The sequence below is a fragment of the Convolutriloba macropyga genome, chromosome 1 (genome assembly GCF_964194025.1).
Source record: "Convolutriloba macropyga chromosome 1, txConMacr16.3, whole genome shotgun sequence".
Taxonomy (NCBI): domain Eukaryota; kingdom Metazoa; phylum Xenacoelomorpha; order Acoela; family Convolutidae; genus Convolutriloba; species Convolutriloba macropyga.
The window spans coordinates 75,354,995-75,375,673 of NC_134468.1; the positions used below are offsets into that span (position 1 = coordinate 75,354,995).

The window sequence follows — 20,679 nt, forward strand, 5'->3', positions numbered from 1 at the left end:
AAATAGCACTTAAAAATGTTTTTATACAAAAATCAATTTTTGTTGATATTTTCTTTTTAATCCCAATAGAGTTATGGGAGTCAACGGAGGCTATTTTCCGGCAATCTGCCGGGTATGTTTTGTGTTTCAATCCCGATGTGCGTCAAGCGCGTCTACGGTGGCTGTTTTCTGGCAACCTAACGGCTTTGTTTCACTCTGATACTAATTTCCATGCAATTTTGTCTTTGGATATTTACATTTATCCTGTTCTTTTGGTCTCTTATTGCTTTATCTTATCAATGACAGTTCCCATTTGCATTAAAAAGAAGCCCAATTTAACGTATAGAGTGCTGAAACATGTATAAAGTTTTAAGTGAATAGCTTACGATTTTAATGGCTTCGAAAGAATTTTTAATTGATTATTAATTGCTCTCAAACGAAGTTTGTAGCAATTATATTAGTCCTGTCGGTCTTTTTATGCGATTTTTCGCTTGACCAATTTGTCGTCTGACGCTTTTGACTTTTCGTCCTCAAAAACCGGATAAACAGGTAGCGCCCCTTTTTCGCTCTTTTTTCGTTTTTTTGTCGTCTGCGCTCCTCTTTTCTTGCTCCCTTCCTGCTTTTGTCTTAGCTTTTTTGGGTCTCTTTCTTTTCTTTGACGTCTAGACTGCCTTCTGGTTTAGGTGCTGCCCCCTCGTGGGCCTCAGCAATGCACCCTTTTTAGTCATCAAAGAAACTAAAGATTCTCATGAACAAGCCAAGACTTTTTCCCCATTGGACTGTGTACATATAATTTACCTTAATTTTTCAGGTAATTTTACCTGAAATTTTTTTACCTGAACCGGTTCAGGTAGTTTTGCCTTGCCTGAACTTTACCTTAACACACCTGAACGCACCTTAATTTTACCTTAAATCCGTTAGTTTTTACCTGAAAATTACCTGAAAAATTAAGGGGGCACCACCTGAACTTTTACCTGAACATACCTTAACTTACCTTAAAAACACCTTAATTTTTTACCTTAATTTTTAAGGTAAATTTACCTTAACTAATATAATTTACCTTAAAAGTTCAGGTTAAATTTAAGGTATTTTTAAGGTAATTTTCAGTTATTTATTCAGGTATTTTTACCTTAAATTTTAAGGTAATTTTTGCGCGTTTTTCAGGTAAGTTTAGGTAATTTTACCTTAACTGTTCAGGTGTGTTTTTCGGGTAAATTTAAGGTATGTTCAGGTAAAAGTTCAGGTGGTGCCCCCTTAATTTTTCAGGTAATTTTCAGGTAAAGTTGAGGTAAGTTCAGGTAAGGCAAAACTACCTGAACGTTTCAGGTAAGTTAAGGTATTTTTTCAGGTAAATTTACCTGAACTTTATTTAGTGTGTAGATTAGCTACTAACTTTGAAGATCGAAAGTTCATCTTGAGAAACATTAAACGACCGATCAGCTCTCTTAGAGCTCCTATGGTCTCGAACTGTAGAATTGAGTGAAGTTGCTTGAGAAAAATTAACAGCACAATGCTGTTTCTAAGTACAATGCAACTTTTTAAAGTTGTTTGAAACCCCTTCAACCCTCAAGCACCAAACTCCTCATATTGCTTCCGCTGCAATTAAGATCACTATACTCAAGCTTGCTAATACTAAAGACGAAAGTTTGCTGGTTGTTTGGGAGCAATTAGCCAACGTTTGTCTAATCTTTATCTAGATAGTTGAGAAACCAATCAAGAATACGTAAACCAATATTTTATGTGAAGTCACTGTGAAGTTTGGCATCCATTTAAATTTAATTCCCTATTTTTGTCTGGCATAAATATTGCCAATTTCTTAGGCGTAGTTCTTTATAATGAATTGATCTACCAAAATTGGTGTTACAAAATTATTAGTAGGATGGCATCGGCAGTCAGATCATATGAATTGTACCTCATCAAAAACATTTCAAAACTAGAATAATTTTTCAAATATCTTGTTTCGCCACGCTTTTGTCATTTTCAAAATCTTTAATTCAAATTGTATCATCTCAATATTAGAGTGAAAGTATTTGAGTTTTTTATTCTTTCATTTGTAATATTGTACAGGAAAAGCAATCTGAATTTTCATCATAAGACGTTTGAGGGTTTAATTTATGAAACGTCGATATAAACGTAACCGCGATGGTTTTGCGCTTTAAAAATTACGGTTACCGAAAACAATCAACATTTTGAAAATGCTTTCTGTACACTTATCAGTGGTTAATCACAAAAGGACCAATTTGGACTCTTATTATTATTGACTCGTAGTTAAATCTCGGTCATATGAGCGAGCCAAAAACATTGAGGAAGACCGCTTGACTATAACTGTCGAGAGTGATTGCAACAACCTATTTTACGTTACTGCTTGTCCCTCCGAAAAATAACTTCGGCTCTCAGATAATTCGACGTTTCTCTTGAAAATTTTTCAAGATCAACGACAGACCCCCAAAGTTTCTAGAGCGAGTGGTACAAAAGAAATGCCTTGTTCTTCGCACCTAGCGTTATAAGCAGTGTACTTCGATCCTCAGCTGTTTCGAGCGCCACCCCTGCTTTCTCTGCAGCATTGAAAATTGTTTTTGACTGCAGCGGTGAAGTCATGGTAAAGCCAAAAGCAGCTGGTTTGCCGGCTGTCCAAGATGGAATGAAAATGTCAGCTGGTCTGGTTGTGCTTTCAGGAAGCAAGTAGTTCTTCTCTACAACCGGTTTCATTTATTATTTATCGGCAGGTAACTTACCGAAGTAGTTATGTTAAGATTTAAAAAAACTAATTTGAAGAGCAATTCATTTAGAGGCTTGCCATTCTATACGCGTGTGACTCACAGAAACTGCTGAGAAAAACTCATTTTGAGGTTTTGCTCTCTGCCCGACCCTTTTAACCCGCTAGCCTCATCTCCCGCCTTCACCAACGCTTGTGTGTTGGGCTGCGTTTGCGATGTAAAGGGCAGTTTTCTGTAATTTGTGTAACCTGCTCCAGTGGAACGCCTTCCACTCCATTACACTTTTCTAAGGGAATTTCGCTCCGATGTTAGATTGAAAAACCCTTGCTCAACCAAAATTGATCTAATCAAAAATGAAAGGAATGTCGGCTATTTCAGTTAATTTTTGTGAAACACTTAGTAATTGCAATTGAAACAATTCGTGCATTTTATCAACATTTTTTCTTCAATAGTCTGACTTTTCAGTTTTTACTTAACTTATCAATTTTATGTGAACTCAATTCATATCACATTTGTAGTTTTCAGCATTTGAAAATGTTTTTGGGGACTAATTATTGCTTAAAACTTAATAATAGTGCAAAAAAATTGTCTCTTTTGCAACTATATAGTTTTTGCGGTTTAATTGAAAACACTTATTGAAGTTGTTGCCCGTCCTCCACTATGGAAGTTACCATCACCACCCAACTCGTTAAAATTGCTTGCAATAGAATCATGACTATTCTTTTAATCAACTATATATTAAACCCGATTGTCTAACCACTATACTATTTATTTTATGCAAGTAATTTTACACCTACAGCGTTTCACACCGATTTTACTGTTCCCGTAGTTGATGTATTTTTATAAAAAGTAATTTAAATCCATTGAATCCTATAAATACAGATGAAGATTGAGACTGGGTGACTGAGGGGTGAAAAAAAACATTTTCACACCTCAGCCATTTTACCTGGATTTCTGCAAATTATTGACATATAATTGTGAAGAGAATTAAGCTACGGGTTCATTAACTAAAAGCGAACTTATAACCCTTAGCGAATTCGATATTTCACTTACCCCTAATAGGGCAGTTAAAGGTAACTCAGGATTGAATGAGTCACGTCGCTCTATTGCATCTTGAAAGTAACCTGCAGTATCATAGTTTACCTTTTCTTACAAAAACAAAGAAACTTTGACAGTTGAAGGCCACGAGTTTTACATTAAAAGAATAAACAAGTATACCATTGCCTCGAACTAAAACAAATATCAATGCCATAAGTATCGCGTTTCCGCACTAGATGACCAATTTAACCGTGTACGCCTATAGTCACCGTAACTTCCAAAAGAATACCAGTAACATATATTCTCTCAACCAAGTTGTCTTTCCATCAACGCCAAGTTTAAAACCATTATTCAGCGTTCAGGTAAAACGTATACCAACAGTCTCAATGAAAAAACAGTCAATACATATCGGTTATACCCTTAATGTTCAAAAAAATTACAGTTTGACTGCGGAAAATATGTCCATTGGTTTATCTTAATTTTGTGCGATCCATACATGACATTATTTCGCGAAGTATCTATATTTTGGCTGACGGATGGAAATATTCAATTATCACCTAAATATACGAAATATTCAATTATCACCTAAATATACAACAACCAATTATCACTTTCATGAATAAATTTTGAATAAAACAAATAAATATTTAAGTTGCACTTTTCCTTGTTCGAAATCTTCCGGAAAAAAAATTAACGGAACGCGCAGCCTATAACTTGATTCTTTAGAAATTAATGCTCCAGATTGTAAACCCCTTAAAATTTTGCTCTTTTTTAACTTAAAAATGCATTTTGCCTAAATGATCTAGATTCCATATTATCAGGCTGCTTATCCAGATTTATTGTACGGAAAATTGGAGAACTGTACTTAAATAGTTGGTATCAAAAGAACCATGAAGCTATTCTGTCCTTTAGTTTGGAAATAAAGTGGCACAAAAATAAAAAAAAAATCATTTGAAATTTTTGTTGAACTTTATAGAGTGGCATATCAACAGCAATTAAAAAGCTCGGCAATTGAAGTAACGAATCAACTCTGCTCTATCTTTAACTAAAAAAATACATGGCCAACTGTTGAAGTGTTCTGCAATTTTCCCCAAAAATTTATGAAACATGAGACAGGAAGTCATAGAAGACATTGCAAGTTCAACCAATACAATAAAGGGTTGCCACTCTGAAACGGAAGTCAAGTTCAACGTATCCCATCCGGGATTCCCTCTTTTTGACAAAATTGCAAAAAAGACGGTGCCATCAAAAATTGAATTTCTAATTAGCCCTGACGCGGAATAATTTACATCCAAAAATACGAAACCCTGAAAGGATAGGTTGACATTTTAATGAACGTCTACAGAGATGAAAATGTTTATTCCCAACGGCCATTTGTAAAAATAGTGTACATAAAAAGTTTGTGTTTTCTGCAAATTTCTTTTTCAAACACATCCTGATATTTTTGAGGTGACATTTTACTTACGTCATCGCGGGTTTGCGTCGATACCTCATTTTGTGAATCGTTAGGGAGTTTGATTCCGGTTGTTAAATTTATGATTTGACTTGAAAGTTGAGAACACAGTTTTGAAACAATTCGGTGTGACAATTTCAAAGCATAGCTAATAGCAAAAATACAAATCTGGATTTCCTTGAATTTTCAGTTTAACACACCTTTATTTTTGGTTGCATTTGCTCATATAGTGGAGCCACAAAAGTTGATATGAAATTTAATTTATCTCATTTTTTTCAGTAAGTACCATTTCGTCTTTTTTCTAGATGAGGCAGATCAACACAGATCAAACTGCAGCCTATAAGAGGTCTTTTGTGTCAGCTGTTTTATAAATCATTGGCCTAGAGCTAAAAAAAACTTCGCGTAGTTTTTCTTTGAAATTCAACAAATTAAGATAAAAATTCTTGAATGCTTTGGACCTTAACTTTTCCAATTTTTTGTTTGGACGAGGAAAAAGGTAAAAAAATTCGGTGTTAACTTGATTTTGGTAAGAAGAAATTTCGACATTAAATGACTGAGGGATGAATACATGCTGCGTTAAGTTATAGAGGTTGGAATAAATTGGGGTGAAAAAACGCATAACCTTTGAACCTAATAACATGTCTTGTTATAAATGACCAGCGTATATAAAAGTGCCTCGCGTTGTTTGCTATCAAAATATTGACCCAAATTGTTACTTTGAAACTCATTTAGAGAAACAACAAATCAGAATATTTTTTTCGAAGGCAATGGCTATATTATGCTCCGTCAACTCACCGATGACGCATCTTCTTCGCAATGTTTTTTTTTCACCGAAAACGATTTTGTTGTTAGTTTAAACCATATACTGTCTAAACGTTCGTTCAACAAGATCAAATGGTACGAAATTTGGCGTCAAGACAAAATGCCAATGCCAATGTTCCCAATGTGACAAAATACGCAAAATATACCCAATAATTTATTTTAATGTTGATACTATCAGAACGACGGTTTAGCTTAATATTTTCCTAGTGCGTTATTAACCGTGCCTTGCCATGACTCAGCGGCGCGTGGGTCTTGATATGAAACTGTCACTACCGAATATAGGATCAAAGTATCAGCTGATTTGTGAGAAAATATTTTTAATAAGGAGTGCCAATTTTTAATTCTAATGTCGAACGAAAAGATCAAAGATAATGAGTTGCATTTAATGGCCTTGGGTATATTGGCACATTGGGTATTTTGGCATTGGGTATATTGTCATGCAACCGGTAACTATACATGTTTGTGTCATTTATCGCCATTCCATAAATTGCCGGAATATTAATTAAAAGCAGGGGCGCTGGCTCGTAGTGTTTAAAACTGATACGTCTTTCTTCAAGTGCTCAGATTTTGCACTTCATAAAACCGTTTTTGTAACATATCGATGATATTAAACACAACTGGAAAAGGGATTAGAATTGTTTTCCTCCTCCCTTCCTTTCTCAGTTGCGACGTTCATTTCAATTGATAAAATAGTGACGCACTTATATCTGTCCTCTAGGATACCAATATCGTCTTCTTAGGTTAGAAGTATAACGCTTTAAAAGCAAAACTACTTCTCTTGAGCTATCCATTTATGACAAAAAAATGCGGCAAACGTAATTTGTCAAACCCTAATCATTTACATCCATATCAAGACATGATTACAACTTTTTGGGTATGTCATTTGGTTAAATGAATATACCCAATGTCAATATACCCAAAGTGCCAATATACCCAATGCCTTTTTATTCCCTTTGCTCTTCTCCTTGATTAATCCGATTACAAATTAGCACTCGGTATTACAAATATTTTCTCATATTTAAGATGATAATTTAATCCCATGTTCGGTTGAAATAGTTTCATATCAATTCACCCGGGCCGCTGAGGCACGGCTATGACCCGCGAAGCATGGTCAATAAATATTATGCTGAATAATTGTTTTGGTAGTTTCAACATTAAGATAAAATATTGGGTATATTTTGGGTATTTTGTCACATTGTATATTGTGTCCCGACACCTAATTACAATAAGTGTAGTCGTTCCTTTGTCGCCATATCCCACACTGTATGGCCCTTTCTACATGTTTTAAGATAGGTTTTGTTGGAATATCTGGTAGGGGTGCTGGCTCATAATGAAAGGTTGACAAATAGCCGTCAGTCAATTTTGACAAATTTAACTATCAGCCATTATTTGGATCTATTCTGCAAACCCCCCCCCCCCCCCCCTCCCAGCTCAGTGAGCATAAATTTTTTTATGACCCCAGGCGCACGTGCTATTTTGTTACATAGTAACGTGCTATATAACAACATATAATTTGTAACGGGGGGGGGGGGTCATAAACAACACTGGGGGGAAAACAGATTAGATCCCATTATTTTTATCTACTGTATAAAATAACCTACATTGGCATATCACTTGAAAGAGCAAAACAAATTATTTTTATTTTTCGTATCGGATATAAAAGTAAAAGAGAACAGTCATTTGCGCAATTACATGACAAAACAAAAACAATCTGTCGAGAAGATGAGAGAAATACTGCCACAAATACTCGGCTTTTTCGTCACTCAATTCCGAGGACATAGCCGCACTTCTGAAATGACAGAACTCTGCCAGGGTCAGTGGTGCCTGGATATTTTTTGTGTCTCCATTTACTTGGTTGGTTGGGTTTTCGTGTTGGGTCGTTTTTTCGAATTCTATTTGGGGAAATGCTTTTTCTAGTTTGCAGGGTTGAAGCCCCAACAGTTTCACTACTCTGCTGCAGATGAGGCATCGAAGTGTTGGACACATTTTGAAACGAGGTCCCATGTTGTGCACGTTGATCACTGCGAAGAAGGGAAGATGAGGATCTAATCTGTTTACCCCCCCCCCCCCCCCCCCCCCGCTTAGTGGGCTTAGATCTTTTACGCCCCCCAAACCGCACGTGCTATTTTTTACATAGAAACGTGCAATATAACAAGAAATAATTTGTAACGGGGGGGGGGGGGGGAGGAGGAAACACTGGGGGGGGGGGGGGGGGGGGGGGGTAGGAAACACTGGGGGGGGGGGGGGGGGGCAAAACAGAATAGATCCGAAGATGCAATAAAACTTTATTTTATTTTACTTTTTTCGGGTGAAAATTTTCTTTTTGTCATGAATACTGGTGTATTTTTGACATAACGTGACATTCAGATGTGTAGACACAAGAAAAAATGCCTAATTTCAAGACAACCATTTTGCGGCGGAAATCGTTTTAACAATTTGACAATTACGCGCATAATGGAAACCACTTAATCAAATTTCCATATAGGGTTCTGCCATTTTTTGCGGCGGTTTTTTTCGTTGTTGGGCGAATAGGGTTCAGTTTTCTAATGTGTTAAGATATAATATGAAATCTAGTAATGACTGTGACCAAGAGAGTATATGGTTGGTTTTCGTATTGGTTTTTACAAACTACAAGAATTAATAACTATTATCTAAGAGTCACTGAACCAAAGACTCGTTCAAGTGAACACTTCATCCTTTTTATTTGATATTTCGAAATATGGGTCGCCACAACATAAAATGAGACAATATAAAATGTAACAACGTAAAATAAAACGAAGTGGAAAAGAATGAAGCAAATATCTGAAATGGTAAAAATAAAGTATCACAATTTCATGGAATGCAAAAGAAGTTTGTCCATGCATTCCAGCTGTGCCTTTTTATTAATTTTCAACTCTAATTTTCTTTAATAAAAAGTAATAAGGAACAAAAATTTGGATCTACTATGTTTTGCCCCCCCCCCCCTCCCAGTGTTTTTACGCCCCCAGTTGCAAATTGTATGTTGTTATATAGCACGTTACTATGTAAAAAAAATAGCACGTGCTCCTGTGGGGCGGAAAAAATATACGCTCACTAAACGGGGGGGGGGGGGGGGCAGAATAGATCCGAAAAGTTTTTAGAAAAAGGCATTATTTTCGTTTTATTTGATCAATTCAACTAACCTATGACGGATGCAAGACACACAATGGAGGTATGGAAAGCTATTGTTCCTATCACGTGCGCCAATCGGGGGAACTTCAAACTACTAGCGGGCAGAATATTTGTCAGAGCATCAAATGCAACAATCTGGGCCAATAGGATCGTGACAGCCATGGAAGCCTTCTCTCCTGACTCCACTGGGAGGATAAACACGAGGGTGGTTAGGAAGTACAACCCTGCGTTTGGAACCATAAATATGACGCAGTAGAATAGAGGACGTCTCTTCAGATATACGTGCAGGGTTAATTTATCGTACCTGAAAGAACAAACTTAAATTGACCAATCCTGTGACTAATTTTTTTTCTGATGTTTGCTCATGTGTTATCAGTATCTGATTTTCTCTGTGTGATAATGGTTTAAATTCAAGGCTAAACAAACTATAGATCTGTTATTCTCAACTTTGTTTCACGTGACAATTATTGTTCACTTAAGTTGGCAACTTTTCTGAATCGGTTGCCATTTTTCCTGGCGCGAAATAAGTAACCCGTAAATAAATGCAAATAGAGATATAACACATCAGATAATAAAACACGCACGTGCAAGTTTTTAAATTCCGATTGTTTGCAGTAACAGACGTTAAAATGTCAGAAGTTCCTTTATAGATAGCCAGAAGTGGAATTTCAATAATTTTCGTTATCTTAAAACGTGCCAGTTGCGTTTTTTAGCTAAGTTACGTGCCTCAGACGTCACTTCAAAAATCTGGCATCACATCTTGAATCGCTACTCGGTTTCCGATACATGCCAGAACCTCTCAGCTCCTTCAAGCAGAGTCAAGTAACCTATATTTGTACGTTTGCGTCTTTTTATGCAAAACGTTTGCTTGACTGTCTTGACTTTTTCTGAAACATTCCTTTGCTCACTTAAGTAACATAAATGGACTCTCCTTCTTCAAAAAAAGTGTTACTGGTTAAACTCGCGAGCAATAAATTTTTGTAGTTAGCTTAGATCCTATAAATAGAATCTGAAATCAATTCTGAATTCAGAATTTTGTACGTTCCAAATTATTAGGATTGTATTGGTGTAATATCTTTTTTAAAATGTGTACACACTTTTTCTGACTTTTTTACGTTCAAAAGAATTCAAATTAGAGTGGTGATTTTAGCCACGCTCAAAAAGTAACGAGAACAAAAAATCGGATAGGTATGAGGCGATTTTTTTGTCAAACCACCTTTAAAATGGATTGAAAAATCGGTGTTGGAACATTTTTTACGTTCGTCAATTTGACTTCTTTTTTTTCAGTATTTCTTCTCGTGAGTGCTATTAAAATGAGACATTGGTATTCTAATACTTATTTATGACTCCGACACTATTTGTTATCATAAAAACTAATGAACAATTCAATTTTGCACCTAGTTTTAAAAAAAAACTCAAGTCCTATGGCATGGAATCATTAATGACAGGTCTTATTGGCTGCTATTTGGACATAAAATAACTTAGATGATGGCGTGAGTCCATAGCTAGTACTATCTGTCTCCAAGATTTTTTATAGAATTGCTGATTTTCTTGCGTTTGTTGATGTTTCTGTTGCATTATCACTGAGTCGCGTTACTGACATGTCCCATAGGCTCCTAATAGAGATTGAACTGTTAGATTCAAAGTTTCAAATTAGGCCAATGACAATATTTGACAATAAAAATAATTGTTTTCAAGAAATGTGACCGTCTTTGAGTTTTGCGGGTTGTTTTCGTTACTTTCTTCTCTTGTCTCTTGGTTTCAATAATGACAGCTCTCATTTGTTGCTCAGTTGCCTAAGTAAATGGCGCTAATTGTCTCAGTTCATAGTTGGTGCTTTCTTTGAAAGGTGAGCTAATCTTTCAAAAAAGAATTAAGTTTTGCATGTGTTTGTTGTACTTATTGATGTATAAACACTTATGCTCAAAAATTACAGGTAATGAAAGTTGGTTATGAAGCTGTATTGAAATGAAAAAAGTCTTACAGCTCGCTGATAATGGTCTTGGTGACATTTATATTGTTAGTTTTCAAATAATAACAGCCAGATCTTTGTTTTTAAATTGATTTCTTTTTTTGTTATTTTTATTTAGTCTCATTTATGACAGGTTTTATGTATTGATAATTATAAATGAGTGAATTGAATTTCAAAAGTTTTTACCTTCTTTTTGCCTTGTGTGCCATTGTTTCCCCAGTAGATTGTTGTATTGTGAACCCATTCTAAGGAAGCGTACGGTCAATATTATCATAAAGTGAATTTTTTTATTTTTGCGTTTTAATATTATAGCAGGTTTTTAATGTTTCTCAAAATGCTCGATCTTGGAAAACAACATTTTCTATTTGTTTCCAGATTTTTCGTTTATTTTTCCCATATAATGCCAAGGGTTTTTTGCCAGCTTCAGTTTGATATTGCTGTAAAAATTTTTAGTGTCAGGTCATCAGTTATTACAATAATTTTTACTATAATTCAGGGCATGTCCTGCTATACTTATTTTTTTCTGATTGAAACAACAGAAAACTATCCATCACCTAAAGTTGCTTTTATTTTAGCAAAAAACTTCATTTGGTAGTTAGAGCAACTGAAATCACAAAAAAATAGGAGATCAATCGTGAAAAGTCACTTCAAAGCAAAGAATGTTCTATAAAAAAACAGAAACGTGAGAATTTTGCGATAAAGACACATAAACAATAATTGGTCCCAACTTCGTTCGAGGGCAGTTAATAAATTTGTTAAATTAATTAAGGGGTTTTAAATGGTGTTTTAGTGTTTATTTTTGACCACTACCAAAATTTATCTATTGCCGAAAGTCTGCCCTCGAACATCGGCATACACTTTAATAGCATTTCAGTAAAAAATTACTGCGAAACAAGTTAGCCTCTGAACAACGTTAACATATATTAATATACAACTAAAAAGTTTATCTGACAGTAGTCACTATTTTCATGTTACCTCTATTTAAACTAAAACAGCGGGTAAAAAAGCCTCATGAATGCACAAAAGGCTGATTTGAAGGATATTCAAGAAAACTGTTGTAAGAAAAATCTTGAAGACGAAAAACACACAAAAGAACATGTCACGAATGATGATTAAAATACACAGGTGCACAATATAAAATGCCGGAAGTCTGCAGTACTAGAACTTCCTATATACATAACCAGAAGTAGACTTTCATGAAGTTTTTGCATTTTCGAATTTACAAGTGGCGTAATTTAAGCAAGATTACGTGATTCTGCAGAAATCACTTCAAACTTCATGCCTGAAATCTCAAACCACTACGCGGTTCTCGATAAACGTTTTAATTCCTGTACCAAAATTTCATGTGGGTTCATGAGAAACTTCGAATAGAATGTCTGTTTTTGAATGCATGAAGGGTTATAATGAAGGCTATTTACCAGTGTCTGGCCCACTGGCGTGTCTCTAGAGTGAAGGAGGCTGGTCTCACTAACTCCCACTGGTCATGTTCACTATAGTACTGCAGATTCGCTTCTGTCAAGTTCGTGGCTGGGTCCAGACCTATACACACAGTCATATTACTTTCAAGTTGATCCTACTTGATGACACTTATTGACGTCATCAGCTGGGTTATGATCACGGTATACTTAAACAATTGACTTATTTGATTGCATATGAGCAATTTTTTGGCGAATTGTACTATGAACCCTAGTGATGGAGTGAAAATTGTAAAGCGCGGGTGTCCAACAAATAATGAATTTTAGTCAGCGCATAATATCGGGATCTTTTCTGCTAGCGCCCCCCCCCCCTCCAGCCTTATATAGCCGTTAAATTTGCACCCCCCCCCCCCAAAAAAAAATCTAAGTTTTCCCGAATTGTAAGAGCGATATTTGCATTTCGTTGAATCAAGAGTGTCCAGGTAGATTGAAGGTACTTTTAGAATAGTTTGCTTAAATTTTTTTTAAAAATCAAGCCCTTATTGTTGCCGATAACACCAAAAACGATCTAATACAGAAATTTTTATTGATGCTTACGTTATATGCAACAAATTTTGGTTGAATACGTAATACTTTCAAACCATAGCTGTGGTAGCTTTTAGTAATGCATATTGCTCATATATGTTCACGTATAAGATTACTTAACTTTAACAATGTTTACACATTTATAAATGGGGGTGCCTAACTAAGCGGGGGGGGGGGGGGGGCTAGCAGAAAAGATCCTAATATCGGTATAGTTTAAGTGAGCACTGAATAAGCAAACCAATTTTTATACAAATCGTAGCTTTCGAATTTTGACATTTTTGCGTGTCAACAAACTTACCAATGTTGTATATGCGTCTGTCTAGAGCCCAGGCTCCAAAGCTAATTGGGCAATATTGAGTGTCATATGGGAACTTGGACACATCTAGGGAACAGGATAACTGGAGGGTGATAAGAGAGGAGCTGCAGGCTACTAGTCCATTGAACCCATACACTACCTGTCTGTCAAAGGCTTCAAATTTCACCTCCGTCGCATTTAGTGCAACTAAAACCGCACAGTGAACAATATTTTTTGCCATAATATTAGAACTTGATATCAGAACCCGAAACATGAAGAGTCGAATTTTATGGAAAAGCTCCCAATAGCGATAAAATTTGCAATTTGTAGTTCTGCATTTTTTTAGATAATATTATATCGATGATTTATATATATTTTATATGCATTTCATAAGCTGCCGCTAGCAGAATAGTTACAATAGTTAATTTAATTGGACAGTATTGGACAACTCTTCAAACAATCATATCCAAATACAATCCAATTAGGACACAAATCGAGCATAATTGCTCTTCAAGTCTGTGCCAGCATAGGCAAGGAATTGGCGACAAAAAACATAGCTGCATTCAATAAAACCGGGCTGCCGCAAGGCCTGTCCGCGATAAAAAAAACTTTGTGTTTTGAGAAATTTAGGCCACCGTTTTGTTTGTCACCCATTAGGTGAATCTGTTCTCAATTTTTTCTAGACGACAACCATTTGCTGAACAGTGAGCTGGACAATACGAAATTTAGTCAAAACATGGCGAGAAGAAAGCTATATTGTTTTGAGGAATTTCAAAATAAAAGAAATTTGGCAAAAAATTTAGATTTTGCTTTTTTGACGTTGGAAGTAAAAACTATTGTTTTTAAATGTTATCGACTAATTCGAAATCAAGTATTTCTAGAAACTCAAGGCTATCTTGGATAACCACTAACTACGGGTATTTGTTAATTTTTGCTCTCAAAATTGAAATACAGTAAGTTCCGAGGAAAACTTTCAAATTTCCACTTTTCTACAATCTTGTATCACGGACGCAATTAAGACCAATTTTGTTCAGGGGGAATAATAAATTCTATAGATATAAAGACAAAATCAGAGAAGTCTTATGCTTGATTTTTTTTTATTCCAAATTAATGACCCAGTTGTTTTTTTGTCCAACTGTATAAGTTTCCCATACATTATTAATGAAAATAATGAAAATGAACTTTGTTCAGCGCGCTGAGTTCCCAAATAATTAAACACGTAAATAGCGGGTCAACAAAAAACTTGGCGCTAAATTCTAATAGGCAAAAAACTTGGGATACTATTGCTATAGTATATTTGCTTCTAAGTGCACTAGTTTATGGCTTGATAAAAAATGGGTATCCTGGCTTTAAGTTTTTTTGCAATTTTTTTTCAACTTGGCAAACCGTCGAAAAATTTTAAAATTGATTTTTGGGGGGTACCCAATGCTTTCATTTCGAATTAAATGCTAGTGTGGTTACTTGAGTCCCTCTCTCAAGAAATTAATATGTTTAATTTATGGGGTAGAACGTTTTGTTTGATTTATCCTAGATGAGTACAGTGATCATTTTTTAAATAAAAAAATGTTTTTTTTTATAAATATCTTGTCATTGAGAGAAAGAGAGAAAATTTAGTCCTCAAACCGCTCATTTTTTATATATTTGTAGGAAATTGGCTTGAATAGTTTTAAAGGGAAAATGTAGAAACGCGGGAAATATAAGGCAACTCTGACAAATGTTACTTTGTTTCTTGTCCACTAGCTCATCACATGATTACGAAAATTGAGTCTGCATAGCTCTTAAAGTGAGCAAATTTGGAAAAAAAACTGATGACGAACACGTCATCACTTCGCCAAAAAGAGCTTCGCTTCACTTTGTTTTGCGACCCGTAATAATAACAAGGATGCTCGTTAAAGTGCGTTTGCACATGATGTTCCGACCAGGGCTCGTCTACATTTTTGACTTAATTTTAAACCTAATGTTGAGATAATTAAAAATAGATATTTGAGTTTAAAAAAATGGTTACACAACCGAATTACTAATTGAATTACATAATACCATGCCTCATTACAGCGCTCAAAAGATCTGCTATTAACATAATTAGGACGAAAAAAAACAACAAAATAAGTAAGAACCAAAAAAAATTAGCGAATGTGCTATAAAAGAAGAGATAAAGAAACAAAAATATTGACAACTCACACATTTTTTTATGAAAAAGCATATTGTGCAACAAACAAAACATCAGCTACGACATGCAATGAATTGAAAAATGTTCTTTGAATTACAACGAGTTGGATGGAACCTCTCAATGATGAGAATAAGTAACATGTTGACGAAAAAAAAACGTAAAGAATAAAAATTTCTGAAAATGAACAATATCGTGAACTGTAATACTATTTGTTATAAACTGACTACATTGAGTAACATCATTCATTTCATCCTCGATTAAAAACCTATGAGACCGGTCAGCATTTTACGACTACATAATGAAAAAAAGCAAAAACAGCAAATTCAAAAAAAAATGAGCGAGAAAATTGTCGAAACCAATAAAAAAGAAGCCTTTGGTAAAAAAATTTTTTACCTCATATAGTTTTTTTAACAGCAATGGGGTTGTTTTTTCAACAATATGACTTCAAAAAATCAACAAGTATTAACAAATATAATAAATTTTGATCAAAATACGTTTTATGAACGTCATTGATTTCAATAGCTTTCAACGGTAGTCAAAAACTACGCTAAATTATTCCTCAATGTGAAGGCAAAGATGTTTGTCAATCATAAGTTATCAACAGGTCAACACAATAAGTCATGTGATTATGAAAACAACAACAATTACATGCAAATACCCAAATTTCAGTAGTAAAGTGCAAGAAGAAAATGTCGAAGCCATTGAATACACACGCGTTTCTCTAAAAACTTATCTTTGTTCCATTGGAAGTCTTCGCTAACCCATTGGGAACTATCAAAATTGGGATATTGCGATAAAATTGCGAAAGGAATCAAAATTACAAAACATTCGAATTTTTTTTTGAAATTTTGAAAACTCGTGGCATCGAATTCATAAAAGCAATTGTTAGCAGAAAAAACAGCTTACCTCAATAATTTTTGTTGCAGTAAAAAGGGGTGAGTCCTGCCATTACTGAGACTGACTTACAGTTCACGAAAAAAAGTTTAATAGTGGTTAGTAATAAAAAAAATCAAAAAAAAGTTTAAAAGCCTTAAAAACCACCTAATTCAATAGCTCTCAATGGAAGTCAAAACATACGCAAAGTTATGCCTCAATAGGAAGCTGGGGATGTTTGTCATTCCTAAGTCATCAAAAAGAAATCACAATAAGTCTTATCTTTATTAAAACAACAACAAAAGCAGGCAAAAATGAGAAAGTTAGTAGAAAAGTGCCAGAAAGTGTGGAAGCCATATAAACCAAAAATTTTTCGCTGAAAACTTTATCTACTCAACGTTTGTTCTAAGCCGCTGGGTACTACCAATGTCAGGATAACAGGATAAAAATTCAAAGAAAACCAAAATTACAAAAAAAATCCAAAAACTAAAAAAAGAATTAAAAAAACTCGTGCCACCGAAGTCATAAAACCCATAGTTAGAAGACAAAACTGCTTAAGCAGGTTTGCTTTAGTTGCAGTAAAAAAGAGGTCCTGTCATTACTCAGATTGAATTACAGTTCACGAAAAAAAGTTTAAGATTGGTTAATGTCCAAAAAATATTCAAAGAAACTGTTTTTAAAGTCTTAACAGCCATTAAATTCATGAGTTTACAACAAAAGTCACATTATGCCTTGATGGGACGAGACAAAAGTTTTTCGTCAATATGTCATCAATAGGGCGTCACAATAAGTTCTATGATTATGAAAACAACAACAAATACAGGCAAAAACCCAAAAAAGGCAGAAATGTGAGAAGAAAGTTTCGAGGCCATTTAAACCATAATCTTTACTCTGGAAACGTTACTATGATGCATTGCACGTGTTTTTTTATGCCAATGGGAACCATAATTATTAGGATACTGAGATAGGATTTCACTCAACTCAGAGTCGAAGACATAAAAAACATGAGCGATTCCTTGAAAATGAAAATTTTGTTCAATGGGTATGATTTGACATTTAAATAGGTCTGTCATTAACGGAACTTCGATATGAAAATTCACTAGTCTCTATTTGACTAAAAAAACAAAAATAAATAGGAAAAGTTGTCTGAAAAAACGGCTCTGAAATTGAATTCGAGCTTTTTTGTAAACTTCCTCATCAGACCAGAACTAGCCTTTTTGTCGGTCTTTTGTTAACACAAAATCGTTTCGTTTTGTAATGTGAAATACAATTTTAAAATTATGTTTTTATGGAAAAGCTTTAAATTACGCTAAAAGTGAACAAAATCTTGCAAAGATCACGTGTTTACATAAAACTTTAAACCTCGATAACTCCTCGAAAAAAAAATTTTAAAAATCTTTTTTATTTTGAATTCTGCGCTGGACGAGTTTTTCAGTGATACCACTCACATATCTCTACGATGAATATATCGATCGGCCAAAATTGTCTGAACAAAAAAACCCATTTGAGTATATACTTCCTCCCCCCACAAGTGGGTTCGGAACAGTAGAAATGAAGGCTGACTGATTAAAAAATCTAACTCACAGACCTATCTCTCTGTTGAGTTGATTGAGCTGAAGAAACAATAGGTAGCAAGCTGAATGGGCTCAAAAATGTAGGTAGTCATTTGAAAAAAAAAAACATTAAACGCGCTGAAAAAAAACATGTATGAACTGAGTCGGATGAAAAACAAAACTTAAGAAAGGACAAACTGATATCTTGACTTTACAGGTGCGCTTAGTTAATATAGACCTTAATGAAACATGCATAAGTAGTCATTCATTTCTCCGAAAGAGGGGAAAATTACTCACTTATGTCAGCTGTCCAGAATGTGTTGGCTGGTACTACCAGTACCATAGTCTTGCTATACTCAGTTAGATTCCACATAGCAGAAGGTGAGTAGTAGTAATAGTATAACCACAATTTGGCAGACAAAAGACCACTCCTCTCGTCAACTTCCAAGATCTGGTAGAGATCCACGTAGATGTACACTGTTGTTCACAGCAATGTTTCCTTCCCTCCCCTCCCTGCCCCATTTTAGTATATTTTTCAGTAAATTGCCCATTTCGCCTGACCACCCACCGCTTTCTCCTTGGTAGAACATAGCCATTTATAATTGACATGTTTCTGCCGTTATAATACTTAGCAGGCCGAGCGAGGTGGAAGTTGGTTTTGACAAAAAGTTATAAGAGGCTCAGAATCGTCAAGTATTCATTTTTGAAACCTCATAAATTACCGAAACTATTAAGGTTAAAATTAACATAAAAATACAGTTTATAATAAAAAACTCTTTTCTAAGTCAGAACTTTTTTACTGGTATGACTTCTGGTTATTACGTGCAATGTTGAGTTTTTGAAATACTTTTGGTTTCCTGGTCAGTTTTTGTTAATGCGAACAGCGTTTACTAAATCTTTAAAAACGGCTTTAAAAGTTTGACGTTTGTTTGTACGATTACTCGAACAAGTTTTTTTTACTGATGCTCCTCGTGGTCACACAAAAATCCTTAAGAATTTTTTTCCTGCCGTTTAGCAAAAATAAAATTGCGTATGAAATGGAGGAGTCAAGGGAAATATTTGCCTGTGTTTTGTTTCATGTCGTGTGGAATGGAAAATCTGGGAAGTGATTTGAGCAGCCGTCCCAGAATGTATCTCTCCTCGGCCACCCCATTTGAAAGGTCATCTGCTTCTTCTGAGAGGTCAAAGCCCTCCAACGCGCTGCAATTGATCGAGTAAAAAAATGACGTATAAATAACTATAAATAACAACAATTGAGAACTCATTATGTTTCATCAATTTCTATAATTTGTACCAGTTTCCATATAGTTTAAAACATAAGCTACCTTTTGAGAAATTTTTATAGCAATAGAGCATTTAGTCTGTGACATTAGAAATAAGTTTTTTTTGTATCGGAAGGACTAAATTTGTTCAACAATAGGACTATATATTTTATGCAGCTAAACAATTATTACCAAAGTTTGATTTTTGAGGTCTATGCGCTTTTATTTTTATGGTCAACCTTTCCAAGTGATTGGTTCAAGTGTCAAGTTGCAATTTGCAAACTATTGGAGCTCAATTGTTCACACACATTGGTCTCTGGGCCATTAGGACAGTAGACAGATTGCTTATATTGTAACCAGATCCGAGATCAAAGGAAGTCAACGCTCTTAACGCTTCAAATAAGCTGCATATGTTGAGCTGATAATTACGCACTTAATACCATTTTTGACTAAAACCTCAATTTATTTGAGTTCCGCCGTTCATATAATCATTGAGGGGTTATATATTTTCATAACGTCGTTGAGATTCCGTGGCTTTAGTATTAGGTCAAGAAGAGAATAGAATCACTCCCAAGTGGAAAAAGCTGAAATTTGATTGATATCTTTCGACTAGAGGGGTTAAATGAGAGGGGTGATAATCGTGTTAGAATAATAGGGGAGGTTAAACAGATAGCAGTGAAAAAGTGGGACAAGCTTTCAAATGGAGGTGAGTATAACGCAAAGCTAATTTGTAAGATGGTTTAATCTCTCTATCGGTCGTCATAGGAATATCTTTCTCGTAGTAATTTAAGATGTGATCTGTCAAAAAGAATGAAGGAAAATGCAGTCACGGAAACGGGACTAAAATTTTGCTTATTTTTTTTCTAAAAACCAGACCACAGCCTTGGACCAGTTCTAGATTTGCGCAGTGCTAGATGGCGCAAAAATCTGATCAATGTTTTGAAGTGATTTGGATCAGAAGCAATTTCGAGCGGACTAGAAACTTATTTCAGACTACTTTGAGTTCACTAGTTTGCACAAAGGCGTCACAAAAATATTGCCACCCGTGCCGGGGAATTTTGGCAAAATTATTGAAGATAAGCGGCAATTGGCGTCGACAAAAATAGAAAATTTACCGCAAAATTATTTAGAAAAAAAGAGGTAAATTTTCGGACTTGTCGACGCTAGTTACCGTTTATCTTACAAAATTTTTGCGTTCCTGAGCGTAGTTTTTATATAATTTTGCGTATCTAATTCCAATTATACATAAAACTTGCGTTTTCTACGAGTGGTTCTGGCATTGTTTCAACGCTTTGACCTCTGTCCGCGTCTGTGAGACTCGAACAACTGCCCTTCCGGATGTCTGTCGCCTCTTCTACCACTGTACCACATTACTTTAGTTTTTCTTAAACAATGAAA

General features: G+C 35.0%; 1 protein-coding gene across 1 annotated transcript in view; it reads right to left on the minus strand.

The window, feature by feature from the left end:
- Positions 1-7,549: 7,549 nt before the first annotated feature.
- LOC142350347 (neuronal acetylcholine receptor subunit alpha-5-like) overlaps positions 7,550-20,679 on the minus strand; it is a 21,789-nt gene continuing 8,659 nt past the window's right edge. Inside the window, exons 2-7 of the mRNA XM_075402222.1 lie at positions 19,083-19,219; positions 18,317-18,496; positions 13,430-13,633; positions 12,550-12,670; positions 9,171-9,463; positions 7,550-8,030 (exon numbers count right to left, since the gene is read on the minus strand). Of these exons, the coding sequence (XP_075258337.1) occupies positions 7,648-8,030; positions 9,171-9,463; positions 12,550-12,670; positions 13,430-13,633; positions 18,317-18,496; positions 19,083-19,219 (1,318 nt within the window). The 3' untranslated portion in view covers positions 7,550-7,647. The remainder of the gene's footprint in view (positions 8,031-9,170; positions 9,464-12,549; positions 12,671-13,429; positions 13,634-18,316; positions 18,497-19,082; positions 19,220-20,679) is intronic.